The following is a 27,757-nucleotide window of genomic DNA, read 5'->3' on the forward strand; positions in this document are numbered from 1 at the left end:
ATGGCCGTGGCGACGGCCTCGCCACGTGACCCGGATGGGCGGAAGCGGAAGTGCCGGCTGCAACCTGCGCGCGGCGTGCGTACCCTCGGCGCTGCTGCCCGGCCGCCGCCTGCCGTGGCGATGGATTGCTACACGGCGAACTGGAACCCGCTGGGGGATTCGGCCTTTTACCGGTGAGACGCCCCGCCTCCTCGCCCCCGCCCGACTCACGCCTCCGCCCGGCGGTCACGGGTCTCCGGGCGGAGCCGGCGGCGCGCGCTCCCGTCGCCCGGGCGCTGGGGTCCGCCCCTTGCCGGCGCTGGCCCGGGGCTGTCACTTTGCGCGCCGCTGCCCGCTGGCCGGGAAGCTGCGGAGGAGGAAACTGGGGCCCCGCGTCCCCGGCCCGCGTCGCGCGGGATGCTGAGATCGCCGCGGGCCCGGCCGCCGGGTCTCCTGCGGGGAAGTGCTGCTGAAGTCAGACCCCAGGGGCCCTCCGAGGGAGGGCGGGATCGCCGGGCAGCGGGCGCGCTGATAGTGCTGACCCAGGCGGGGAGAAGTGCCGGGTCCCTTGGCTCTTTTACCGCCTGGCAAGAGCAGAGCCCTAAACCAGCGTCGCCCCCCCATCAAGATTTCTCAGTAGCTTTCCCTGTGTACGCGTACTGCAAAACTTCCCCTGGAACACCTGTCAGCCTGCCGCCACCTGCCCAGCAGTGCCTTTCTCCTCCCCAGAGCTTTTCCACTTGCACAGAATGACGAGGCATCGACGTGGTGTTCCTTCGCCCCCCCCCCCCTCCCAGGCCAGCATGGGTCTGCCGTTCCTTCTCTGCGCGCTGCCTTTCATCTCTTGATTTCACGGAAGATTTCTTGCTCGGCTTTGTGGTGCTAGTTTCGGGGTTCTTCTTTGGAACGTTCCCGTCCCAACTTATTCGAATCCTCTGACTTACCTTTGGGCCTGATAGGGTCTGTTATAGATGCATGGTAAGGTCATGCATTGTAGATAATTCTTCTAACTGGAATTCCTTGAGAAACAAGGCCTTGTATTCCTTTATCTTCAATGAATATTTACACTTGAATGATTCTGAGTAGTAGTTGTAGGGTTAAGTTTTGAAAAATACTTTGAGGGACTGGAGAAATAGTCGAGGGGTTAAGGCTCTTGCCTGGCAGCCGACCCCGGTTTCATCCCAGGCACCATATGTGGTCCCTTCTGCATCACCAGGAGTGATTTCTGAGCTTAGAACCAGGAGTTAGAATCTGAGAACTTAGAACCTGAGCATAGTCACTGTGGGTCCCCACCCAGTCTTTATTGATCACAGCTAAAGATCACAAAGGCATTGTATTGTGGTTTTATTTCAAGAGTACACTCTTTTGTATTAGCGGGACTATACACTATCTGTGTTTACATATTAAAACTATATATATATATATTTTTTTTTTGCTTTTTGGGTCACACACGGAGATGTTCAGCGCTGATTCCTGGCTCTGCACTCAGGAATCACTCCTGGTGGTGCTCAGGGGACCATATGGGATGCTGGGAATCAAACCCGGGTTGGCAGCGTGCAAGGCAAACACCCTACCCGCTGTACTGTTGCTCCAGCCCCCAAAAACTATAATTTTGATTCATGAAATATCCCTTAACATTTACAAGGTGGACACCTCTTTCTGGCATTGTTTATAGAGATTTTTGGCATTTGTTGTTTGTCTGTTATTTTCATCTCATAAACATGTCAATACAACATGAAAAAGTTGAAAAGGTTCAGTGTAAAATCAGGAGGAGGTAACTTTTCAGTTGTTGAAATGTGAAGCCAGAGGATCATTGACAAATGTAGGCCATATTATTTGACAGTCCACACACACATACAGCATACACTTTTTATTTCATTCACTTATTTATTGGCTTTTGGGCCACTCTGGCAGTGCTCAGGGCTTACTTCAGGCTCCGCTCAGGAATTACTCCTGGCTCTGCACTCAGGAGTTACCCCTGATGGTGATCGGAGAACCATATGGAATGCCAGGGATTGAATCCAGGTCGACTGAGTACAAGGCAAATGCCCACCTGTTGTACTATTGCTCTAGCCCCTCATACATTTTTTAAATTACTGTTCTTTGAAGACCCATGTTGTCTTTTTTACTTAAGTGTATTAAAGATGATGGTGTCATTACTCTAGTGCTTCTGGGTTTTTTTTTTATAAAGTTTTAGTTTTGTGGACATATGAATAAAGATTTGGGAAACTCCTCCTCGATGGTGCTAAAGGCCCCTTCGAGGCCTCTCCTGATGACATTTGACCAGACGTGTCAAGTGGTTCAGTGCTGGGCCCTAGGGTGCTCTGCTGCTCAGCCCCTCTGGTGTCGAGGACCACCAGAGCTCCCCTGGGCACGTGGTATTGTGGTTCTAGCATCCAACCACTGGGCTATCTCTCGGGTCCCCCCAATAAAGTTCTATGGCCTTTATTTACCCTGCTTTTTTTTTGGGGGGTGGCATTTCTAATGGTGCTCAGGGATCACTCCTGGCAGGGCTCAGCAGACTGTATGTGGTGCTGGGGATCAAACTCAGTTAGCTGCATGCAAGAGTTACTGTCTATCTCTCCAACCTGGGCTTTTATTTATTTTGGTTTGGTTTGGGCCCACACCCAGTGGTGCTCAGGGCTTACTCCTGGCTCTTTACTCTGGACTGGCTACTAGTGAGCTCAGGGATTATGTGGGGTTCCAGGAATCGACCCAGATCAGTGGCATGCAAGTGGCCTACCTGCTGTACTATGACTCTGGCCCCCATATTTGTTTTATGGGCCACATCTGGTGGTGCCTAAGTCCGACGCCTGTCTTGATATCCAGGGTCACTCCTGACAGTTTTGAGGACCATGCTGTGCTAGGGGTTGAACCTAGACCTGTGTGCAAAGCATGGTCTCTGACCCTTAGCCAGTAATGGTTTTGGGGGGCCTCACCCAGAGTTTATAGGGAATACTTCAGCTCTGTGCTTGGGGGTTGCTGGTGATTCTTGGGGGACTGTGCCAGGGGTCAAGCCCAGATCTCCAAGATGCAAAATGTTTTTTTGCCATCAAGCTATCTCTCTGGCCCCCAATAAAATTTTAAATGACCTTAGTGCTTGAGTGCTTGTACTAAAGGCCATGGACATGACCTTCTTGGGTAGCCTGTTCTGCCCTGTCTGGTGCAAAAACTGAGACAGCGAAGCCTTGCTGGGGAAGATTGGTTTGTTTGGTAACAAGCGTGAGGCTCTCTAGGTTCTGACAGCTTGCTGGTTTATTTATAGGTATGGGCTTGTATAGGTCTCACAACGCCATCATATAATAGTTGGTCGTATCATACTGGGCAGGAAACAAGGAAGAACAAAGTGGTTGTGACCACATTACACAGTTAGCGGTAGGGCCAGGATTTATTTCATTCACTGTGCTTTATAATTTTACAATACTCTCAATGATAGGGTTTTGTGCATACAACATTCCAACACCACACCACACACTCCCACCAAAGAACCAGGATTTTATTGGTTTTTGTGTGTAAGTGTTTGTTTGGCTTTTGGGCCACACCCAGTGATGTTCAGGGGACTATGTGGTACCATATTGAACCTGGCTGGGCTTCTTGCTTATAAAGCACACTCTCTAGCTCCCTGGCCCTGCTTTTTATTTTAAATGAAGAATAATAAAGAATTGTTCCAGTTTCTCCACCTAGACAGAAATGTGTAGTGCAGGCTTCTGGTTCTATTTGTTTAGATCATACATGGGATTTAATACATGTTTGTGTAAGTGAGTGAATGGTCAGCAGGTGGTGGCGGGCATTGTCCTAGTGGCAGGACAGGTTCTTTTGCAATAGAAACAGTGTTTTGGAAAACGCACAGAACTTAGGAAGGCAGAGAGAGAAAGAAAGAATGAGTGGTGACCTCTTCTTATGGGGCTCCAGAATTTTAGCCTTTTTCTCTTGAAAAATTAACTTTGGCTAATCCTGTTAATTCATTGTACCGAATCCTTTGCCAGACCAGGTGTGTATGAAACCAGTGAAATAACCTGGACCCTGGGCACTGGGAGATGGCCTCGTGGCTTAAGCACCACTGTGGCAAGTGCCTGGCCTCTCTTCAGCCTCTGGGACACTCCTGACAGCTCTGCTACTTGGGCTCCCTGGTGCCAAAGGGCCTGGAGGTGACTCTGCCTTGGAAAGCACCTGGGGCAAGCAGGAAGCAGGGAGTGCCATCTCTGGTGGCTCTGCATGTGCCACCGCAATCCTGACAGCCCCATTGCCTGGGGGTCCCAGCCAGGAAAAGGAGCCTGGCCTGCCTTTGTGGAGCCTAGAGCCAGCAGAGGACTAGGTATTTGTGATACTGGTGTAACTGTAAAGGAGAGGCTTAGTCCTCAGGGAGCCCACTTTGAGCTGGGGAGCAGACAAACCGAAGGAAATGATATCCCGGGATGAGTGGACGTGGGTGCAGGGAGGGGAATGGGGTGGCCTTGCTCAGGTCCTGAGGTAGGAAGATCGGAACACTGGCCATGCCCCAAGTGGCGATGATGTGTCTGTCTTAAGTGCCACAGACTAGAGGGGCCAGACAAGGTGAGTTTGCTTCCTTTCACTGTGACCCCACTTGGAGGACCCTGTAATTTGATCTTTTTTGGGAGGGGGGAGTGGGGGTGTTGGGATGGGGGAGAGGGGAGCACCACACAGGGGTTACTCCTGGCTCTGTACTCAGGAATTAACTCCTGGCAGTGTTCAGGGGACCATGTGGGATACCAGGGATCAAACCCAGGTCAGGTGAGTGATGGAACTGAGACCACCAGAGCATCTAGGCTCTGTGACGTCCTGGTACGAGAATCCAAGGTCTGTTCACTATTGCTGAGGGAATTCCCACTCCCTGGGCCTGGACAGAAGTGCCAGGGCTCCTGGCCTGGCTCGCTGGAGGCATTGTCTGGCCTCAGAGTGCTCACCCCTGCATTCCTGCGAGAGGCCAGCATCCCCGCTGCCCTCCGCTCTGCGCGCCTGGGTCTCACCTAGTTTGTGACACCTCACTGTCCCTGAGAAACCTTGACCCTGAGCACGTGGGTCGGCGGCCCAGATTCGGTTGCCCTGGTCCTAGATTCTGAACCTCCCCCAGGGACAGTGCCTCCTTCCCGCCTGCTGTGTCCTGTCAGCCTTTCGGACCTCGCCCCGCCCTGTCCCACTCGACTCTTTGACCCACGGCCTCCAGAGGCATCCCTGTGCTTGCCACGTTTTAGGTCCCTTAAGTGGCCAGTTGTCTTCACGGTTCCATGAACTTCAGGTGTGCGAGCCAACCTCAACCTCCTCCTCCTGGGCTCGGCTCCGAAACGTCAGACTCGGCCACCGTCTCCTGTGAGCGTGCTGGCTCCCGACATGCCATCTGCCGGCCCCCTGCTCTCGGCGTCCTTGTGCAGACCCCCTTCCCTGTCCAACTGTGTGTGTAGCCGTTGTCGGTCATTCCCGTTCCTTGCTTTCTCCTGAGCACCTTTTTCCTTGTCCCTTGGTCGCCTGATGGGGACATTAGTCACCGTCTCAGAGACCTGTGCCCAGGATGCTAAGCACTGCTGTGAGAGTCCCGCTCAGACAGGTTGGGTGACTGTAGATTCCTGGTCCTCTTACCCTCCACTCCCCACAAGGCTCTTCTCTTCCTTTTCTTTTTTTTTTTTCTCAACTAGAGGCCACTTTCAGTAGCCCGAGGGGTTCAGTGCTCCAGAGACTAGGCCGTACCAGGGATCAAATTCAGGGTTTTGCACATTCTCAGCATGTGCTCTGCCACATCAGCTGTCTCTTGTATCTTCTCCTTTTCCTTCTGAAAGGCTGCACGAAGGGAGGCTGGAACAGTAGTTCAGTGGGTCAGGCGCTTGCCTTGCACACAGCAGACCTAGCTTCTATCCCCGGCACCCCATATGATCCCCCGAGCCCCACCACGAGTGAGCCCGGAGTGCAGAGCCAGCAGCAACCCCTGAGCACCCCCTGGGTGTGACTCTAAAGCAAAACCAAAAAAATAGATAAAAATGAAATTCTCAAGTTAGCCTCCAATAATTCATGTATAAATTAAAAATGGGGGTTGGGAGTATCTCAAAGGGCTGGAGCACACACTTTGCATGTGGAGGCCCAGATTCAGTCCCCCAGAACCGCATCACCCCCTGGGCACTGCTGGAGTAGCCCCCAGAACCGCTGAGTGTGACCCCAAAATCCCCCACAAGAAAAAATTGTTTTTAATGGGAGGGAGAGAGAAGGTAGTAGATAGTAGATGAATGAGTGCCCGTAACAAGCACAGAGAAAGTATGCGAGCGATTCCACATTTCATTCCAATAACTGGTAATGAGATCATGGCTGGGACAGGCAGCTTCTTCCTTGCCCTCTGCTCTTCAGAGCCGCCACTGCCCCCCGGGTCTCTCTGTAATGACCTGGCCCAATAAATACCTTTATTCCACAGTCATGACCTTCATGCCACACTCTTTCTATCCGCCTTCACTGTTGGACCCCGGAGGATCCCTGGGTTTTGGGCAGTCTTTTTTTTTTTTTCTTTTTTGGGTCACACCCAGCAATGCTCAGGGGTTCCTCCTGGCTCTGCACTCAGGAATCACTCCTGGCGGTGCTGGGGGACCATATGGAATGCTGGGAATCGAACAGTTCCGCTGCTTGCAAGGCAAACACCCTAACCATTCTACTGTTGCTCCAGCCCCAGCAGAGTCTTATTTACCTCTGTTATGTTGCAAACTCTGTTTTCCTTTGGTAATCAGGAAATCACTACAGACAATAAGTTAATCACACTTTCTTTTTTTCTTCTTTTAAAAAATGTAGGAGGGGCGGGGCTGGAGTGATAGCACAGCAGGTTCACCCGGGTTCAATTCCCAGCATCCCATATGGTCCCCTGAGCATGGCCAGGGGTAATTCCTGAGTGCAGAGCCAGGAGTGACCCCTGAGCATCGCTGGGTGTGACCCAAAAAAGAAAAAAAAAAGTAGGAGTATTGCTATTTATTCAGCCACTGATTAAGCGGACTGAAATGGGCATGAACTCCACATTACTTTTTAAAAAAATATTTTATTGAATATTCATGAGATAGACCATTGCAATGCTGTTCATGATTTTCAGTCATATAATGATCCAGCGTCCATCCCTCCACCAGTCTACATTTCCCACCACCAGTGTCCCCATTTCCCTCTCACCATCCCTCCACACCTCACCCTCCACCCCCAATCTCCCTCTATGGGGGGGGCCGCTTTCCTTCTTTCTCTCTCTCACCTTTTTCTTTTGTGCATTATGGTTTGCAATACAGATACCAAGAGGTCATCATGTTTCTTCAGGGCATCCAGTATTTTTATCAGGATGGTAAGACTGGAGTAGCTTTTTAACTGAGTGGCAGCTTTGGGGTGTAGATGGAACTGCCAAGGCTTCTGGAAGTACAGGGAGGTGGGGGGGAGGTAGCTCATCCCCACCCTGAGAAAGCCTGGAGATTTCAGTCACAAAACCCGCATACCTGAGTTTTCATATCTCAGTGGGGTCCATCCTGAGACGGTGGAATCCGGCCAGGGGCATGGCAGCACTTTTGGGTTGTGGAAGTAGGTGATTGCTGGGTGCTCTGCTTGGGTAAATCCCACTTCCTTATTGCCAGTTGATTCAGTGGCAGAAGGAGCCCAGAATGACACAGCGATGTGCGAATCTTCTAATTCAGTTTGGGGCCGGAGCAGGGCACAGTGGGTCGGGTATTTGCCTTGCACACAGCAGACCTGGGTTCGATCCCCAGCATCCCATATGGTCCCCCTGAGCACCGCCAGGAGTAATTCCTGAGTGCAGAGCTAGGAGTGACCCCTGAGCATTGCTGGGTGTGACACAAAACAAAACAACACACAATTCATTTACTTCATTGCTGTGTTTCCGGGTGGAAAATATTCCTCCTGTGGAGATTAAATTCTGTAAAACAATAGAACTCAGAATTGCCGGAATTAAAAGCAGGTGTCTGTTTGTCTTGTGGGTTTTTTGGTCTTGGTTTGGCCACACGGGATGGTATCTGGGGCTCCTCCCTTGGTGGTTCTCAGGGGTAGCAGCTCCATGCACTCCAGTCTGCACGCCCCTCCCCAGCCCGGCAGTGACTCTGTCAGGGGGGTTAACCATGAGGAGTGGATTCACTCCTCCGTCTCTTGATTCTGTATTCTTTTTTTTTTTTTTGATTCTGTATTCTAACTTAGAAATGAAATCACGTAAAATAACAAAGTATAAGCGGTGTCTCTAAGACAGAGCCTTGGCCTTCTAGGGTAGTGTCACCCAATTGGTGCTGTAATTGAATCTTGGATAAATTTAGGCCATTTATTTCTGTGTGATGAGTGTGTGGTAAGTTCAGATGATTCCATGGGCCAGAGTCCCCTAACGTACTTTCTTCTCTTTGTTTTCAGGGGCGAGGGGACCATATCCAGTAGTGCTCTGGACTTAGTCCTGGTTCTGTGATCAGGGATCAAACACTGTGTGGGCTGCGTATCAGGCAGATAACTTGAACCCTTCTTCTGTCTTCTCAATCTAATGCACTTTCTTTCTTTATTTTTTTTTTTAAGTAAATAGATTTTATTTAGAGGTTTCTGAGGGAAGGAGGAAGGGATAAGTGGGAGAGAGAAGAATAAGAATAATGCGCTCAAGAGAGAACGCGGGCTTCTCCAAAGGTGGAGAGAGCTCTACACACATCCTAGCACTGGACACAAAAGCATGAAAGTACACATCTCAAGGGGGGAGATGCGGGCAACACATGTGCTCGGGCAATCGCATGTGCTTGGTCACATAGGCACAAGGAGCACATGGGCTAGGCAGCATATGCACTAATGCACTTTCTTTTTTTTTTTTTCCTTTCTTTATGGGTCATACCCATTGATGCACAGGGGTTACTTCTGGCTCATGCACTCAGGAATTACTCCCGGCAGTGCTCGGGGGACCATTGTGGGATGCTGGGAATCGAACCCGGGTTCGCTGCATGCAAGGCAAATGCCCTACCCGCTGTGCTATCACTCCAGCCCCTAATGCACTTTCTTTGATGTGAGTAAAATAAATGTTGAATGAGGGGGCTAAAGTGACAGTACAGCAAATAAGATGCTTGCCTTGTATATGGCTGACCTGGGTGCTATGACCAGCACCCCATGTGGTCCCCAGGGTCCTGCCAGAGTGATCCCTGAGTGCAGAGCCAGGTGTAAGACCTGAGCACTATTGACTGGGCCCCCAAAACAAACAAACAAACAAACAAACAAAAACCAAAAAGAAAGGTTGAATGAATTCTTTGATTAGAGGTAGGTGCTTTGCAGAACAGAACAACTGTTGGGAGATATCCCTTTAGTCCACAGGTGATGGGTCTGGTGAAGGCACTGTAGACGGGAAAGCCAAATCCACATCCAGATGTGTATTAATTCCAGTGAGGACAAGTCATTGCTCCCTTGATAGAAGCAGGGTGGTGCCCTCACCCATCTACCCCCCAAATGGTGTATATGGGGGTGATGTCTTGGTCTCCGCTGTAGGGTAGCATGGTCAGGTCAGCCTTGGGGAGAGGATTCCTAAAATATCTATGCCAAGGGAGGTTACTACAGCTGTTTTGTTGTTGTTCTTATTGCTGTTGTCATTACAGCGTACTGGGAATTGCACCCTTAGGTGTGATTCTCGCATAATTGGTTTTGTTGTTCCAAAAGTCATCGCAGAGGCTTGGTTGTGGTGCCCCCACACCTGATTGGGGTGCACCAGGATCGCACCCTTGGTTGTGACCCCGGTGGAGAGCTACATTTGGCAACATGGGGTGGTGCCTAGGGTCGAACTGATGTTATCACAGTGCAAGGCAGGCACCTACCCATGAGCCACACACTCTTAGGATTTCAAGCACAGCAAGGTTAGTGTTGGACACAGTAGGACAAGCCCTTCCCGTAGTCAGAAGACTTGGGATGAGCCTCTGGGCCTCAGGATTGTCAGTGTCTGGGCTGGACCGACAGAACAGGCCAGGTACTTGCCTTGCCTATGGCCACTCTAGGCAATCCTGGTTCGATCTCCAGCAACACACGTAGGCCCCTGAGTGCAGAGGTAATAGTAATAGTAGCCCCTGAGCACCCCCAGAAGTTGCCCCAAACTGCTCCTATCCCCAAGTTATTCACACACATACACACACACACACACAAGATTTTTAGTTGCTCCTAGTTCTGACCATATTTCAGGATCCTGTTCATTCCTGGCTGGTACCCTAACTTTCAGGAGGGGGCATGTTGGTGGATTCATCTATTATAATTTGATAGCCCACACAATTATATTTTTTGTTTTTGACTTTTAATAGTGGCAGCTATGTGACTAAACAAAATAGGAGATTGTTTTAGGCCCATTAGAGAAACTTTCTGCTCCCCAGAGCCGTGGAACTGGAACCATCCCTGCCTTGAGACCTTGATTTGAGTTGAAAGTTAATGGACCCAAGTTTCTTCTCTGTAAACATTCAGGTTAAGCTTGGAAGTCACCCTGCAAAGCACATACATGTTTTACTTGACATTTTCCACAGCAAACCGCGGGCTGGATTGTAATGCCTCTGCGTACTAAGTTGCTAGCATTTATTTTCCCTGGGCAGGGAGCTCCGCACTGCACTCAGTTCCAAACCCCTGCCCACCCCAGTCCCCTAGTTCCACTCTCGGGGACTCCTGAGGTCACGTCCTGTGCCGTGTCTGTTGCTGTCTGGTCCTGAAAGGAGACTTAAACTGGGAGAGCTTAATACACATAAGAGTTAACCAGAGGCTGGCAAGATAGCACAGCAAGTAGGGTGCCTGGCACATGGCCAGCCCAGGTTTGGTCCCCCAGCACGCCATAAGGCTCCCTGAGTGCAGAGCAGGAGTTATATCTGAGCATCACCAGGTGTGGCCTAAAATCACAACAAATAAAAAAAGAATTGTCTGTGGGATCAGAGGAATAGTGCAGCAAATAAGGCATTAGCCTTGCCTGCAGCTGACTCGGGTTCCATTCCCAGCATCCCATTTGGTTCCCCGAACCTCACCAGGAATGATTCCCTGAGCGCAGAGCCAGGAATAAGCCCTGAGTGCCACCAGGTGTGGCCAAGGGGGTGAGGGGGAAGCAAAATTTAAAAAAGAATTAGTCATCTGTGATTAAAAAAAAAATTACGATACAAGAAATTTAAATTGTCAGCCTAGCACTCAAACCATGCCCAAGGAATGACAGGCTTGAGCAGGGGAACCTCCCCATGTTGGAGTCGTTGGAGAAAATTAACTTTGTCATCCACTGGGTGGCAGAGAAGTTCCCTGGTCTGCCTAATCCAGAGTTGGTTCACAGTGGCAGGCTTGTAGGAAGCGGCCCTCGAGGGTTCCAGGGAGATGGAGGCACAGGAGATCTGTAACTGCCGGCAGGGGTGTGTAGGGAGAGTCGGGACTGGTGCAGGTAAGTGGCCTGGGGTTTGGGGTGTATAGAGATTGGATTACCTCTAGTGGCTGGTCGCAAGCCTGGGCGAAAGGGGTTAGTGGAAACACTCAGGTGGAGACAGGGCTGTAAGTGACCTGGTGTCCTGACTTGCCAGGAGCAAGTGTGTGTTCACGGAGCAGATCACCACTCTGGGTGGGCCTGCAAGGTCGCTGCCTGCCAGGAACAGAGCGTGTGCAGATATCCTCACTCCCGGCGCCCACTGGGGCAGCAGGACAGCCACTGCTTCCTGCTGTGTCCCTCCAGTGCCACCTACTGGGGAAGCTCGACATCGCTGTCGCTCTCTGGGGAAGGAGAAAGGCCTAAAGGAATTCAGTCCGTTTTCACAGCAGGTGGTGGAGGTTGAGTTTAGAGCTGAGAGGCAGTACATACATTGACCACTGGCATGCTGGGTCCGTGTGAGCCTCCATTTTCACACTGTATTTTCATCCAGTTTTAGCAACAAAAATGTCAAAAGAAATGCAGATGGGGTTGTCAAAATTTCAAATAATGCAAAAGTATGGAGTCTAAAACCTGGCGCTCCCCGGGGCTCAGAGGGCTAGTGCTCACGCGTCACACTTAGGAGACCTGAGTTCAGTCCCTGGAGCCACGTGGTCTCCTGAGCACTGCGCCAGAAGGAGCCCCTGAGCAGTGCCAGGGTAACCCAAAGCTCCCTACTAGGAAAAAAAATCCCCAGGACCCGGGATGTAACCCGGTGGAAGAGCACCCACCCTGTGTGTGTGGAGTTGGAGCTCAGCACTACCCTCATTGCCAGTGTGATGCCCAAGTCCAAAGCGTGTAACTCCTGCACCCTGAAACAGGTGTGACGTCCTTTACTGCTCCCCCCTGCCACACACACACTCTGCTGTGACAGGAACAACAAAGCTGATATTCCCCTGATGCCCCGCCCCTGTTCATTGCTCTCCCCAGAGCTCACCACTGCCCAGCTTATAGTGTTATAGTGGGGTTTGACTGTGGGCATTTTTATATATACTTACGCACATATATGTGGTTATACACACACACACACACACACACACACACACACACACGGGCTTGCAATTGGGTTCTTACGGTTTATATTGACCTGCAGTGATGTGTGTGCGCGTGTGTATTTGGGTCACCCCAGTGATGCTCAGAGCCTACTCCTAGTCTGTTCTGGGGACCATATGCAGTGCCAGGAATCAAATAGGGTCAAGTATCTTGACCTCTGCCTGCACTATCTCTCCGCCCTGGCTTTACTTACAGTATCTTAGAGATTGTTTTGAAAATGTTAGTGCAGTGATGCCTTAGGAAGGGCCACATAATAGTTCCCAGAACGGACAAGCTATAGTTTATTTAAGCACTCTGGTTTGGTGGATGTTTAAAGAGGTATTTCCAGAGTTTATTTATTTGGTGGGGGGGGAAGATTTAGATTTGGGGGCTGTACCTGGCGTGCTCAGGGGCTATTCCTGGCCTGTGCTTAGGAGTGACCCCTGGTGATGCCCAGGGAAACATGATGCCTGGATTTAGACCCAGACTGGTCACAGGCCCAGCAGCTGCAGTGCAAGGCAAGTGCCTGACCTGTGGTGTCTCTACAGCCCACTTTTTTTTTTTCAGCCCATTTTTTTTATTAGTTTATTTTTAATTAGAGAGTCATCGTGAGGGTACAGTTACAGATCCATACATCTTTGTGCTCATATTTCCCCCATACAAAGTTCAATAACCCATCCCTTCACCAGTGCCCATTCTCCACCACCAGTAAACCCAACATCCCTCCCCCCCTCCCCAGTCCCGTCTCCCCCCACCCCACCCTGCCACTATGGCAGGGAATTCCCTTTTGTTCTCTCTCTCTGATTAGGTGCTGTGGTTTGCAATAAAGGTGTTGCGTGGCCATTGTGTTCAGTCTCTAGTCTGTATTCGGCCCGCATCACCCTTCCCCCACATGACCTCCGACCACATTTTACTTGGTGGTCCCTTCCCTGAGTTACCCAGAATGAGAGACCAGCCTCCAAGCCATGGAGACAACCTCCTGGTACTTATTTCTACTATTCTTGAGCGTTAGTCTTATAGTCTATTATTCTATATTCCACAGATGAGTGCAATCTTTCTATGTCTGTCTCTCTCTTTCTGACTCATTTCACTTAGCATGATACTTTCCATGTTGATCCACTTATATGCAAACGTCATGACCTCATTTTTTCTAACAGCTGCATAGTATTCCATTGTATAGATGTACCAGAGTTTCTTCAACCAGTCATCTGTTCTAGGGCACTCGGGGTTTTTCCAGATTCTGGCTATTGTAAACAGTGCTGCGGTGAACATATAAGTGCATATGTCACTTCGACTATACTTTTTGGCTTTTCTGGGATATATTCCCAGCAGTGGTATTGCTGGGTCAAATGGGAGCTCAACCTCTAGTTTTTTGAGAATCGTCCATATTGTTTTCCAAAAACAGCCCATTTTTTTATAGATCACTGTCCTTTTGTTAATTGATTTGCTCGAGTGGGCACCTGTAATGTCTCCAATGTGAGACTTGTTGTTACTGTTTTGGGCATATCGAATAAGCCACGGGGAGCTTGCTAGGCTCTGCTGTGTGGCAGGATACTCCTCTGCATCCCTGTGGCCCCCAGAGAACTCCAGGAATGATACCTGAGGCCAGAGCCAGAGTTAGCCCTCAGGACATCTCTGGCCATGCAGAGCCCCTCACTTCCCACACCAAAAGTAGCCCCCAAAGGCTTTTTCATTGGCTGTCCTGGTGGGACGGGGCCATCCGGGGTGGTGGATCTGCAGGTGGCGGGGGTTTGCCACTTTTTATAGAGTTTTTAAAAATATTTTGGGCCAGGAACGTGGCTTGTCAGAGCATGTGTTGCATAGGTGAGGCCCAGGGTTTCATTTCCAGCACACACAAACCATTTTTATTTTTTATTTTTTATAATCTGTTTTTATTGAGGTACTGGGATTTACAATACTGTGAATTATACTTTTCACGCATACATCATTCCTACACCACACCCATCACAAGAGTGCCTGCAAAAATAATTTTTTTTTTAACTGGGCTGGAGAGATAGTTCAGTAGGTGGGGCTCTTGCCTTGTATGTGCCAGTCCCAGTTACTCCCTGGCACCACATTTGGTCCCCTGAGCACTGCCAGGTGTGGCCCCAAACTACCTTTCCCGGTTTTTTTTAAAGCAGGTGCTGCAACACATTTATATCTTTGTGCACTCTTGCAATAGCTTTACAGATGAGAGCTTTTGAAGGAAATTGCTGGTCAGAGTTTAAGCGCATTTAAATTGACTAGAGAGTACTTTTCTGCCACAAAGGTTGAGTCAATTTACACTCCCACCAGTGGGCATAAGGTGTTTTTCCCCCACATCTTCAGTAATATTAGATATTATTAGCCACTCAATTATTGCTATCCAGATGGCAAAAACAGAAAAACAAATTTTGTTTATTTTTAAAAAAATCATTATGGGGGGCCGGAGCGATAGCACAGTGGGTAGGGCGTTTGCCTTGCACGCGGCCGACCCGGGTTCGATCTCCGGCATCCCATATGGTCCCCCAGGCACTGCCAGAAGCAATTCCTGAGTGCAAAGCCAGGAGTAACCCCTGAGCATCGCTGGGTGTGACCCAAAAAGCAAAAAAAAAAAAAAAAAAATCATTATGGGGCAGGAACCACCCTGGGAGGCAATGGTGGGGACATACAGTGCCAGGGATCTCGCCCAGGACCTTTCACAGGCAAGGCACATGCTCCACCACAAGAAACACATCCCCCTCCCCAGAATCAACTCGTCATTCACAGTCACTGCATTTGTTTGCTTCTGCCCTTTGCGTTTCTGCTGTGTTTTTTCTGTGCACTTGTTAAGGAATTCTCTACACGTTCTCCATCTTGATCCTTTATGACAGATATTCTATGGAGTTTCTCATTCTGGCCTCTTGGCTTTTGTTTTATGAGTGTTTGATGTGCAGATTTTCCATTGCTATATAACACGAACTATCAGTTTTGTTCTTTGATAATTTCTGGATAATTTCAGCTTGCTCTGAAAATCTTATTTTGTTTTTCCTTTTGGGGATCGTTGTGCCACAGTCAGGCTCAATTTCTTGCCCTGTGCTCAGGGTTCACTCCAGGTAGTGCTCCGGAGATTTGATTTGGTTTCTGCCGCATGCAGGCAAGCACTGGGGCCCCTGTACTCACTCTATCTCTCTGTTCCTTCAAAAAGTCTCTTCTGAAATAGTAGCTTATAATTTTCAGGGCTTTATGTTTGTTTTTTTTTTAACTTTTTGGGTTACACCTGGCGATGCACAGGGGTTACTCCTGGCTCTGCACTCAGGAATTACTCCTGGCGGTGCTCAGGGGACCATATGGGATGCTGGGAATCGAACCTGGGTCGACTTCGTGCTAGGCAAATGCCCTACCCACTGTGCTATTGCTCCAGCCCCTTTATGGGTTTTTTTTAATGGGTTTTTTTTTTGTTTTTGAGTTATACCCAGCGATGCTCAAGGATCACTCATGGGAGACTCAGGGGGACCATTTGTGGTGCCTGGGATTGAACTTGGATCAGCTACATGCAAGGCAAGCACACTCCTGCTGTACTTTTGCTCCATAGCATGTGCCAGACTCTGAATCCTGTCTCCCTGCTGGCTATGACCCCCAGCAAAAAGTTTCGAGTTGTTTTTCTTTTTTTAACTTTTATTTATTGGAGGAAAGTGGTGTTGGGCCACACCTGGCACTGAACTCAGTAATTACTGCTGGTGGTGTTCAGGGGACAACTATGGGGTAGCAGGGATCAAATCTGGGTCATGCAAGGCAAGTGCCCTGCCCACTGTACTATCGCTCCAGCCCCTGTTTTAAAAGTTTTAATTAATTATTGGTTGTGGGTGCTAACACCTGGTGGTGCTTGGGCTTACTACTTGCTCAGTGCTAGGACTACCTCCCTGCAGTATTGAGCCCGGGGTTCTAGAAAGAAAAACATGTGCGCCATCCATTTGAACTATTTTCCTGGTCCCTAATGTTAAGTATTTTAGCAACAGTTATTAATGTAGTTGAGCATTTCAAAATCTTATTTCCATTCCTGCCCCTGGTCAACTGATTTTATTCCTCAGCTACAAGTACCTACTGTTATTAGATTCTTATAAATCATTTCAGAATGGGCTGAAGTGATAGTACAGTGGCTAGTGCTTGACTTGCATGTGGCTGGTGCCAGGTCCGATCCTTGGCATTCCATATGATCACCCCCCTTCCCCCCAGCACTGCCTGGAATGATCCCTGAGCACAGAGCCAGGAGTAACCCCTAAATATCACCGGGTGTGGCCCCAAAACTGAAAATAAAATCATTTCAGAGTTTTCATTTTTTAGATTGAAGCCAATATAATTATGTTTTAAAAAAACATGTTCTGTTCTGTTTACCCAGAAGAATACAGAAGTCCTTAATTTTTTTTCAGACCCATTAATTGTGTGTGCGTGAGACAGAGAGAGAGAGACAGACGCTTCTGGATTTGTGTCATACTTAGAAATTGTTTCTACTTTCAGGTTGTAAAAATAGCAACCCCGGGTTTTATTTTTTAACATCTAAATGCTTAATTCCATCTGGGAAATATTGTATTGTCAAAATTAAGTAATGAAATATTATTTGTTATGAATCTTCCCTTGTGACCCATTATTTCAAGTATCAATTTGTGCCAGTTTGAAATGCCATCTTTATTACATGCTCAGTTCCCAGATCTTTTCCTGAATTCTGTTGTCTTCCTTTTGTTTGCTTTTGTCTTCCTCTGCCAAAGCAGCAGTTTTAATTGGTCTCACATTTATATTAGTATTTACTATGTATCTGTTCTCATATTTTCAAAATGCTATTATTACATATTTTCTAGTATTTACTTTCGGATAACCCCACCCCAGATAAATTGTTGGATCAGTTTGTACTCTCTTCCAGCTCTCTCTCTCTCTCTCTCTCTCTCTCTCTCTCTCTCTCTCTCTCTCTCACACACACACACACACACACACACACACATTTAAGAGGTGACTTGGAAGGTTCGGGGTCATACCCACCAGAGAGCTGGAGCTATTCCTGGACCTGTGCCGGGACTGAGCTCTGGGGGTGCTTAGAGGGACCCTATACAGTGCTCGAGACCACACCAGGGCATTGCAAGGCAAGTGCCTTACCTGCCGTACGGCCTCTCCTGACTCTTGCGGGATAGGGACCGGTTTGTCTTCCACAGTGGCTGCGCTCATTGTTGTTCCAGGGGCTGGGGGCCACTCCTGCACGTTAGCCAGCCCAGTAGTCTGGGCTTGGCCATAGCAAGCTCGAGCCAGCAGTACTGAGGGCTGCCAGGCCTTGTTTGGGGCATGCAGTGTTGGGTATCACTTACGCTAAGGCCTTGCCCCCACTCGCTCTCTACCCTATGACTTGTGGCATCTCCTGACCCTGGGCGGGGGGTGGTTTTCATTGAGGAAAATGTTTCTAGATTACTTGGAAGTATTTTTTCCATGTCTTTTATATCCCTCGTTTTGGTTTGGATGGGGGTAGGGGTGGCAAGGAGCATCTCACAGTGCTCTGGAGCCTGGGCCCCCTAGGCAGTACTGAACCAGCTGTACAGGTCATCGGGGTAGGTGCTGTTTGGGTGCAGCAGTGCTGGGAGCCACAGGGCTGCAGCTGGTAGTGCGGCTTGCACTATATTGGGGGTCCCACTTCGGACCTCCAGGAACGGGGAGTGAGTTCTAGTCCTTTGAACTATCTTCTATCTCGAATTTGCAAAAGTAATAATGTTATACACACACACAGACACACGAGGTTCATTTTAATGTTATATCATGATTAGTCATGATTAGGATCTTTTTAAGACTATATATTTCTTTTTTTTGAGTGGGAGGGCACACCCAGCAGTGCTGAGGAATTAATCAGTTAGTGCTCAGTTATTGCTCCTGGCGGGCTCGGGGAAGCCTATGGGATGCTGGAGGTGAAACGTGGTTCTGGCAGGTGCAAGGCCAGCACCTCCCCTTGTACTATCTCTCCGGATGGTTCTTAATCATCAGCCTTACTAAGCACTGTTGGCACTGTCTTCCCATTGCTCACTGATTTGCTTGAGCGGGCACCAGTAATGTCTCCATTGTGAGATTTGTTTTGCTGTTTTTGGCATATTGATTACGCCAGGGGTAGCTTGCCAGACTCTGCCGTGCGGGCGGGATACTCGGTAGCTTGCCGGGCTCTCTGAGGGGTGGAGCCTTACTAAGCTCTTTCATAAATTGCTATTGGATTTTCCTTAGACTACTTTGGATTTTCTGAGTAGACAATTTCATTACTTGTAACAGCAATTTTATATCTCCAAAGCCCCGAAACAATGTCAAGTGGAGGTTCTGACGTGTGTCTTCCTGACGCACAGAGCGAAGGCCCCTGGGACGATTCTCGTAGACACTTTCCCTTTTACTACACTCTCTTGTCCTGGCATCTTGGGGGCGTGGTCTCTGTCTCCATGTGCAGTGGCGGCATGTCTCAGCGCTGTCCGTCTCCACAGTGCCCTTCCCAAGATGGACGAGGTGCATGGCATGCTGGCATGTCTCCGAGAGCAGCCCCCTCGCTGCTTTGTGATTTCACTTGTCTCCGGGACATCTGAGCGTCCAGATCGGGGGTCTCCTCAGGACTCATTCCTCAGCCTGGGATGCATTGCAGGATTCTACCTCTTTGGCACTGCTAACTCAGAAACCCTAACACCAGATTCACTGTCAACCAGTGTTGGGCTAGAGCCCAGGGCGTAAAGCCCACAGCTCGATTCCCTGTCAAGAAGGAAACAGCGGCCAGAGCAATAGTATGGTGGGGGGGCTGGAGAGATAGCACAGCGGGTAGGGCGTTTGCCTTGCACGCGGCCGACCCGGGTTCAAATCCCAGCATCCCATATGGTCCCCTGAGCACGGCCAGGGGTGATTCCTGAGTGCATAGCCAGGAGTAACCCCTGTGCATCGCCAGGTGTGACCCAAAAAGCAAAAAAAAAAAAAAAAAATAGTATGGTGGGGAGGGTGTTTGCTTGGCACACAGCCGGCCTGAGTGTAATCCCCGGCGTTCCATAGGGATCCCTGAGCACCGCCATGAGTGATTCCCGAGTGCAGAGCCAGGAGTAACCCCTGAGCATTGCTGGGCATGGCCCAAGAACCAGGAAAGAAAATGGGGAGAGAGAAGAAAGGCTGCAGGGGTCTCGCTTCTAGCTAACACAGGGCTCCCTCCCCACCTCCTTCTTTGCCTGGGGAGAGCCAGTGGAGACTCTGGGATGTTCCCCTGGGCCTGACCATTGTCAGAGCACGGGAGACTGATGTCCTTTTTTTCCTGTGTGAGCAGGAAGTATGAGTTGTACAGCATGGACTGGGACCTGAAGGACGAGCTCCGGGACTGCCTGGTAGCGGCTGCGCCCTATGGGGGCCCCATCGGTATGTCAACCCCTCTGCTGCCACATGCTTGGACTGTGCCGTGAACTCAGAGTCTTTGATTCCCGGGCCTTGGGCGTGGCATGCTGGCATCTGTCTCCCTAATCTGAGGCACACACTGCACCCCTTGCCCCTGTACCCCCCAAATGCTTTGAATTCTGGCACTCATGTTGGCGGCCTCCACGTGGGGGCCAGGAGGGACGGCCCGAGAACTAGGGCAGATCTTTCCTCAAACGGCAGCGCTGCTCAGGAACCCCTGGAGAAAGGAGAAGTCTGTCAGTATCCGGCCGGTGCTGGAGATCTACTCAGCTTCTGGCATGCCCCTGGCCAATCTGCTGGTGAGCGCCCTAACCAGCCCCGGGGAGAGGACCGGGCAGGACCTCTGCATCTGGAGCGTGGCCGCAGGAACCTCTCTTCCCCCCGCAGTGGAAGAGTGGCCCGGTGGTGTCCCTGGGCTGGTCGGCTGAGGAGGAGCTGCTGTGCGTGCAGGAAGACGGCGTGGTGCTGGTGTACGGGCTTCACGGGGACTTCCGGAGGCACTTCAGCATGGGCAACGTAGGGCCCACAGGAGACTGGGGCCAGGGGCCGGGAGTGGGACCTGCGACCCCGCAACCCACGGGCCCTCTCCTCTCCCCAGGAGGTGCTCCAGAACCGGGTTCTCGATGCCCGCATCTTTCATACGGAGTTCGGTTCTGGCGTGGCCATCCTCACTGGGGCCCACCGCTTCACGCTGAGCGCCAATGTCGGCGACCTCAAACTGCGCCGGATGCCGGAGGTGCCAGGTGAGCCTCCCATGGTGCCCTCAGAGGGGCCACTCGACCCGGGGACCGGTGGGGGCAGAGGCTCTGGGCCCTGCTAGTCCTGAGCCCGGCCCCGTCCCGGTGCAGGCCTGCAGAGCGCGCCCTCGTGCTGGACCACGCTGTTCCAGGAGCGCGTGGTGCACGTCCTCCTGGCCGTGGGGCCTGACCTGTACCTGCTGGACCATGCCGCCTGCTCCGCAGTGGTGAGGCCCCGAGTGGGCACAGGGGGAGGCGCTGGGAACGGGGAGGGCGGGGGAGGCCCTGAGAAGTCGGGATTCCGGCGTCTTCCACGGCCCTGCCCCAGACGCTGCCAGGCCTGCCCCCAGGAGTGAGCAGCTTCCTGCAGATGGCAGTCTCCTTCACCAACCGCCACCTGGCCCTCTTCACGGACACCGGCTGCGTCTGGATGGGGACAGCGTCACTCAAGGTGAGATTTGGGGACAACCCGGGCGCCAGTGCTTGCCCAGGGAAAATGCGCTGGGGGGAAGGGCAGGGCTTTGTAACCGGACTGGTGACTGCCGGGCCAGGGCTGTGATGGCGCCTGTCCCCCTTTCAGGAGAAGCTGTGCGAGTTCAACTGCAACATCCGCGCCCCCCCAAAGCAGATGGTCTGGTGAGGAGCGAGTGTATTGTACCAGAGCGGGGGTGGGGGCTTTGTTTCCTGGGATATGTTGACTCATCCTGTCTGCTGGAACGTGCATCTTGTTTTTCTTGGAAGGGGTGGCAGTGGTGTGGGCTATCCTGGCTCAGTGCTTGTCATTGCTCCTGGAGGTACTAGGACCCTATGATGCCAGGGCTTAACTTTTTTTTTTTTTTTTTAATGGGAGACAAGTGCCTCTGGGGCCCACTGGTGATTCTTGGACAATTGGTCCAGCAGTTCAGTGTGTCTCTGCTTGGGCTGTGCAATGCCAGGGAAATCTCAGAAGCAACAACTGTTTCTAGTATGTTCCAACCTCTTGGACTCCCTGGGACTTGCACTTTTATTTTTCTGCCAGTGCATATTTGAGAGAACCCCTGCTTGTACCCACTGCCCCACACACCACCACAGCGGGCCCCAGATGCCCCTAGGAACTGACAGCACCGGGTGACAAGAGAGCAGGCACGCCAGAGGAATGAGGCTAGAGGCAGCAAGTGGGTTTAGTTTGGTTTAGGGGCACTTAGTCCTGGCTCTGTGTTCAGAAATCACTCCTAGCGGAGTTGAGGGACCATATGGAATGCCAGGGATCAAACCCAGGTGAGCTGGGTGCAAGGCAAACATCCACCCGCTGTACTATCGCTCTGACCCCAGGGTCTGTGCATGTCTGAACGTGTGTGTGTTGCTTGCAGGTGTAGCCGTCCTCGGAGCAAGGAGCGGGCCGTCGTGGTGGCCTGGGAGAAGAGGCTGATGGTGGTGGGTGATGCACCCGAGAGCATCCAGTATCCTTGGAGGGCTGCTGGGGGGGGTGGCGGGAGGGGACGTCACCTGCCCTGCCCCTGCCTTGTTGCTCTTGGAAACAAGCCTTGACCAGCTCAGGTTTGTGCTGGATGAGGACTCCTACCTGGTGCCTGAGCTGGATGGGGTCCGGATCTTCTCTCGCAGCACCCACGAGTTCCTGCATGAGGTTCCAGGTGAGGCAGCATATGACATGGCTCCCCCCCAGTGTGGGGTCAGGGTTGAGGGGCCCACAGCCCTCACTCACCCCCTCCTTCCCACAGCGGCCAGTGAGGAGATCTTCAAAATCGCCTCGATGGCCCCTGGAGCGCTGCTGTTAGAGGCCCAGAAGGAGTATGAGGTGACACCCGGCCCCCTTGCCCTTTCCCCACTGGGCTCTGGCAGGGGGGTGCTGGCTTGGGGGACTGAAGGGATGTGGTGTCTTTCCCTGGGGAGAGACAAGCTCAGGCGCCCACACTGTCCCCAGCAATCTCAGAGGGATAGTACTTGGGTAGGGTCTTGCACATGGCCAACCTGGGTTTAATCCCCCTGTGGTCCCCCAGCACCGCCAGGAGTGATCCCTGAGCGCAGAGCCAGGAGTAAGTCCTGAGCACAGGCGGGTGTGGCCCCCAAACCAAACCAAAGCCGGTGGGCTGAGTGTGCTGACGAGGGCTGGGCAGTGCCCTCTGCAGCCCCGCCAAACCCGTCCACGTGAGCCAGAGCCGGGGGAGGCCAGATGTGGCGATGTTTTTCCTTCCTGATGTCTCATTCCCTGCCATCCTCCTCCCCCACCCCAGAAAGAGAGCCAGAAGGCGGACGAGTACCTGCGGGAGATCCAGGAGCTGGGGCAGCTGAGCCAGGCCGTGCAGCAGTGCATCGAGGCGGCGGGGCACGAGCACCAGCCTGACATGCAGAAGAGCCTGCTCCGGGTTGGCCTGGGCTCCGGGCGGGGGGCAGGCGGGGCTCCGGCACCGGGGCGCTGGCAGGGCTGACGCCCCCTCACCTGCTCTCTTCTTGCAGGCGGCCTCCTTCGGGAAGTGCTTCCTCGACCGGTTCCCCCCCGACAGCTTTGTGCGCATGTGCCAGGAGCTGCGCGTGCTCAACGCGGTCCGGGACTACCACATCGGCATCCCGCTCACCTACAGCCAGTATCCATACCCGGGGGTGCTGGGCAGGGGGCCGCTGCCGCTGGGGAGGGGAGGTGGGAGGCCGGAGGATTGTCTGAAGATCCCTGGGAATGACACTTGTTCCCAACCGGATCCTTTTGGGGTGTTGTGTGTGTGTGTTTGGGTTTTATTTTTGTGTGTGTTGTTTTGGGGTTTTTTTGGTCCACACCTGACGGTGCTCAGGGCTTACTGTCTGCTGGGCTCGGGGACCATGTGGGATACAGGGGCTCAGACTTGGGTCTGCCGCGTGCAAGACAAACACCTTTCCCACACGGATCCTGAACTGCGTGACATACAGATACAAGCAGCTCACCATCCAGGTGCTGTTGGACAGGTACAGGAGCCCAGGGAGGCCTGTGACCCAGGGGGTGGGCCTCACTGTGATGGGTGGGGACTTAGGGATCACTGTGTCTGACCTGTTTCCTTTTGCCCTGGGGGCGAGGAGGGGGAATTGAAGACCCCTCCTGAGACAAGCAAGACTGCTCTACCACCATGCTAGATCCCCAGCAGTTTCCCCACGGCTTGGGACCCTGAGTTACAGGCCAGGGCCCCTCTGCCCTCTCTCCACCTTCCAATGCCCTCGTGCCCTGTGCTCACTGCCCTCCCTGCTGCCCAGGCTTGTGTTGCGGAGGCTTTACCCACTGGCCATCCAGATATGCGAGTACCTGCGGCTTCCCGAAGTGCAGGGTGTCAGCCGGATCCTGGCCCACTGGGCCTGCTACAAGGTGAGGCTGGAGCACAGGGCCCATCTGTGGGCATTTGAGGCACCCAGGTCCGGGGGAGGAGAGGGAGAAGGAAGTAAAGAGATGCGGGGGCGGGGGGCTCCTGTCCAAGGGCCAGCAAGTTGGAGGGGACTCAGGGATGCGACCCAAGTGTGCTCCACAGGTGCAGCAGAAGGATGTGTCTGATGAGGACGTCGCTCGGGCCATTAACCAGAAGCTGGGGGACACGCCTGGCGTCTCTTACTCAGATATTGCTGCGCGGGCTTATGGCTGTGGCCGCACAGAGTTGGCCATCAAGGTGTGGGTGCCCAGCCCTCCCTGCCGTCTCGGATGTGGGCACTGGGAAGTGCCTGGGCCAGCTCCTCTCTCTCCCCCTCCCCCTTCCCCACGCCCCACAGCTGCTGGAGTATGAGCCGCGCTCTGGGGAGCAGGTACCCCTTCTCCTCAAGATGAAGCGGAGCAAACTGGCCCTGAGCAAGGCTATCGAGAGTGGGGACACGGACCTGGGTGAGCAGGGCTTCGGGTGCGGGCAAGGCCCAAGGGCCCCAGGGGCCTCGTGGGATGCCGGGCTGAAGTCCCCATGTGCCTTGCTGCCCCGCAGTGTTCACTGTGCTGCTGCACCTGAAGAACGAGCTGAACCGAGGCGATTTCTTCATGACCCTTCGGAACCAGCCTATGGCCCTGAGTCTGTACCGACAGGTAAGTGCAGTGGGTGGGGGTTGGGGGGGGTGGGAGGAGGGAAGCCTCCTACCTTGCTGCCAACGGTCCACCTGCCACTGCAGTTCTGCAAGCATCAGGAGCTCGAGACGCTGAAGGACCTCTACAACCAGGACGACAACCACCAGGAGCTGGGTAGCTTCCACATCCGAGCCAGCTACACGGCAGAGGAGGTGTGAGCCCGTGTGGGCTGGGGCCCGGGGCTCCTTCGTCCCCGGAAATCAAGGCCTTATAGACCATGCACTCCCCCATGGGCCTCATTGTGGAGGGAGTATCTGGGGCCTCTGTGTGTGTGTGTATCTGGGGCCTCTCAGTGTGTGTGTGTGTGTGTGTGTGTGTGTGTATCTGGGGCCTCTGTGTGTGTGTGTATCTGGGGCCTCTCAGTGTGTGTGTGTGTGTGTGTGTGTGTGTGTATCTGGGGCCTCTGTGTGTGTGTGTGTCTGTGTGTGTGTGTATTTGTGTGTGTATCTGGGGCCTCTGTGTGTGTGTGTGTGTGTGTTTGTGTATTGGGGGGATTAGTACCAGAGATGCTCATTGTCCCCCCTCGTGTGCCAAAGTGGTGAACCAGGAGGTCAGAGCAGTAGGACAGTGGGCCACATGCCTGCCTTGGCACAGCTGACCAGGGTTCAATCCCTGACAACACATATGGTTCCCCAAGCCCCAAGCACACCTGGATTTGTTCCCCAAATCCAGACTAAACTGCAGTGTAGAGCACCAGCAGGCAGGCCCGGAGCGGGGAGAGCGCTTCAGCCAGGCAGAGGGCGCTGAGCTCGGGGCACCCCTTCTTGTCCTTGTAGCGCATCGAGGGCCGAGTCGCTGCTCTGCAGACAGCCGCTGACGCCTTCTACAAGGCCAAGAATGAGTTTGCAGCCAAGGTTCGGAGGAGCTTTTCTCAGTCTTCCCCCTCCCCTGCCCGCTGCTGGCCTCCTCCCTCACCCTCATCCCTGTCCCGACTCACCTGTGTCCCCAGGCCACAGAGGATCAGATGCGGCTCCTCCGGCTACAGCGGCGCCTGGAAGATGAATTGGGCGGCCGGTTCCTGAACCTGTCCCTGCACGACACCGTCACCGCCCTCATCCTGGGCGGCCACAGCAAGCGCTCGGAGCAGCTGGCCCGCGACTTCCGCATCCCTGACAAGAGGTAAGGGAGGGCCCTGGCGGCTAGCAGGCGGCAGGGTGACGTCCGGCCTGTGATGACTGTGAGCCCCGCTTTCCCACAGGCTCTGGTGGCTGAAGCTGACAGCCCTGGCCGATCTGGGCGACTGGGAGGAGCTCGAGAAGTTTTCAAAGAGCAAGAAATCACCCATCGGCTACCTGGTGAGGCAGGACACTCTCCATCTGCTGCAAGGGTGGCCCTAGAGAGGCGAGGTCCCAGATGCAGGATGATTAGCCTGTGGGGACAGTGGCTGCTTCCTGGGAGCCTGTTTGTGAGCCACAGACAGACGAGAATCGGCTTGAGTATCCCTGATTGGGGTGGGGGGAGGTGAGGGGGATGGCAGGAGAATGAGCCTCATTCCCCAAGGTGCAGGCGCTGGGGGGTGGGGCACCAGGGCACCCTCCAGGGAACCTCACAGGCCTGAGAACAAATCCTGTTTGAGTGTGGAGAGAGGCGGGGACAGGAACATCTTTGAGGTGGTGAGGATGTTGGAAGGGTTGTTGGGGTTTTGTGTGTGCCAGGGTGCTCAGAGGGTTGGTGGGTATTGGGGTAAGGGCAGCTGAGAGAGAAGACTCAGGCTTTAAAGCGCAGCAATCACCTGTTGTGTGGGCATGGGGGAAGGAGAGGTCTCGGACCCTCACGGATCTTTACTCTCTTTACTCTCAGTCATTTCTGCCCTGAGAATGTGGAGATTGTAGGGGGAGGAGGAGGAGGGCTGGGTGGTGGGGGAGGATGGGGTGATTGTAGCAGTCCTAGGGGGCAGGTTATTTATACTCACTGAAAAGGTCTATAACATATCGAGGGACATTGTGTCCACTGGGCTCTTGCTAATACAAGAGAGGATAGAAGGGCTCTGCCTTACCTTCCACTTCTGCCACCTTTCTTTGCTTAGCCCTTTGTGGAAATCTGCATGAAGCAACATAACAAATACGAGGCCAAGAAGTACACGTCCCGCGTGAGTCCTGAGCAGAAGGTCAAGGCCTTGCTTCTTGTCGGGTGAGTTGGCAGAACATCCCGTGAGAGCTGGATGGCTGAGCCAGCGGTAGGAGGGGACGTGTGATCTGCGCCCTAGGGCAGCTCTGACACCACTTCCTTCCTGCACGTCACCCAGGGATGTGTCTCAGGCGGCAGACGTGGCCATTGAGCACCGGAATGAGGCAGAGATGAGTCTTGTGTTGTCCCACTGCACTGGAGCCACAGATGGGGCTACAGGCGACAAGATTCAGCGGGCCAGGGCGCAAGCCCAGAAGAAGTGAGACGGCCACCCTGAACATCTCCCTGAGCCCTGGGCTTGACAGAAGTGGCCTTATTCCATCCAGAACAAAGTTGTGTAGCAGGGGTGGGTAGGATTGGGGTTGTGGTTGTAAATAAAGTTGAAACATTTGAGAGGAGTGCGTGTCTTAAACAGTCTAGCCAGGGCTAAAGCAAGCTTGGGGCAAGATCATCCACATATTACCACAAAGCCCTGGAAAATGTGCTGGTTTGTGTTGTGTTGGAGAGGATGCTGCTCCAGCCAGACTTACAGAAAATCTGCCCCTCTGCCCAGTTACCAGGGCAAGTCCACGTAAGCTCCTAGCCCATAGGAAGATTATAGGGGAAGATGCTCAAAATTTGTTAAGTCCCAGCTCATCAGGAATTGGTCTGAAAAGCCTTTTTTGGAGACATACACACTGGAACCAGGTATCATTGTAAAGAACCACTGTACTGTATTATTGCTCTTTTAAAGGTGGTTTTTTTTTTTTTTTTTTTTTTTTTTTGCTTTTTGGGTCACACCTGGCGATGCACAGGGGTTACTCCTGGCTGTCTACACTCAGGAATTACTCCTGGTGGTGCTCAGGGGACCCTATGGGATGCTGGGAATTGAACCCGGGTCGGCCGCGTGTAAGGCAAACGCCCTACCCGTGTGCTATTGCTCCAGCCCCATCTCTTTTCAAGTTTTTTGAGCCATATCTGCCTGTGTTCAGGGCTTACTCCTGGCTCTGTGCGTAGGGATCACTTTGAATGGACTCAGGACCATAAGCAGTGCCAGGG

At 52.5% G+C, this 27,757-nt stretch overlaps 1 protein-coding gene across 1 annotated transcript; it reads left to right on the top strand.

Moving 5' to 3' along the window:
- On the top strand, window positions 1-27,117 carry VPS16 (VPS16 core subunit of CORVET and HOPS complexes). Its single transcript, XM_004610959.3, has 24 exons — window positions 1-173; window positions 19,671-19,759; window positions 19,997-20,094; window positions 20,183-20,311; window positions 20,394-20,538; window positions 20,644-20,759; window positions 20,861-20,983; window positions 21,113-21,168; window positions 21,882-21,971; window positions 22,069-22,163; window positions 22,251-22,327; window positions 22,764-22,895; window positions 22,987-23,114; window positions 23,431-23,466; window positions 23,749-23,857; window positions 24,018-24,152; window positions 24,253-24,361; window positions 24,456-24,553; window positions 24,637-24,744; window positions 25,369-25,446; window positions 25,542-25,711; window positions 25,791-25,887; window positions 26,619-26,722; window positions 26,838-27,117. The coding sequence occupies exons 1-24, from the start codon at window positions 1-3 to the stop codon at window positions 26,980-26,982; spliced, it is 2,640 nt and encodes an 879-aa protein (XP_004611016.2). The 3' UTR covers window positions 26,983-27,117.
- The last annotated feature ends 640 nt before the right edge of the window (window positions 27,118-27,757 follow it).

This window comes from Sorex araneus, chromosome 3, assembly GCF_027595985.1.
Source record: "Sorex araneus isolate mSorAra2 chromosome 3, mSorAra2.pri, whole genome shotgun sequence".
Lineage (NCBI taxonomy): Eukaryota > Metazoa > Chordata > Mammalia > Eulipotyphla > Soricidae > Sorex > Sorex araneus.

Coding starts and splice junctions, on each gene's coding strand:
- VPS16 (XM_004610959.3), top strand. CDS start 1: ATGGCCGTGGCGACGGCCTCGCCACGTGACCCGGATGGGCGGAAGCGG. Junction 23,115..23,430: donor ATCCCGCTCACCTACAGCCA/GTATCCATACCC, acceptor CGTGACATACAG/ATACAAGCAGCTCACCATCC. Junction 23,467..23,748: donor ATCCAGGTGCTGTTGGACAG/GTACAGGAGCCC, acceptor CCTGCTGCCCAG/GCTTGTGTTGCGGAGGCTTT.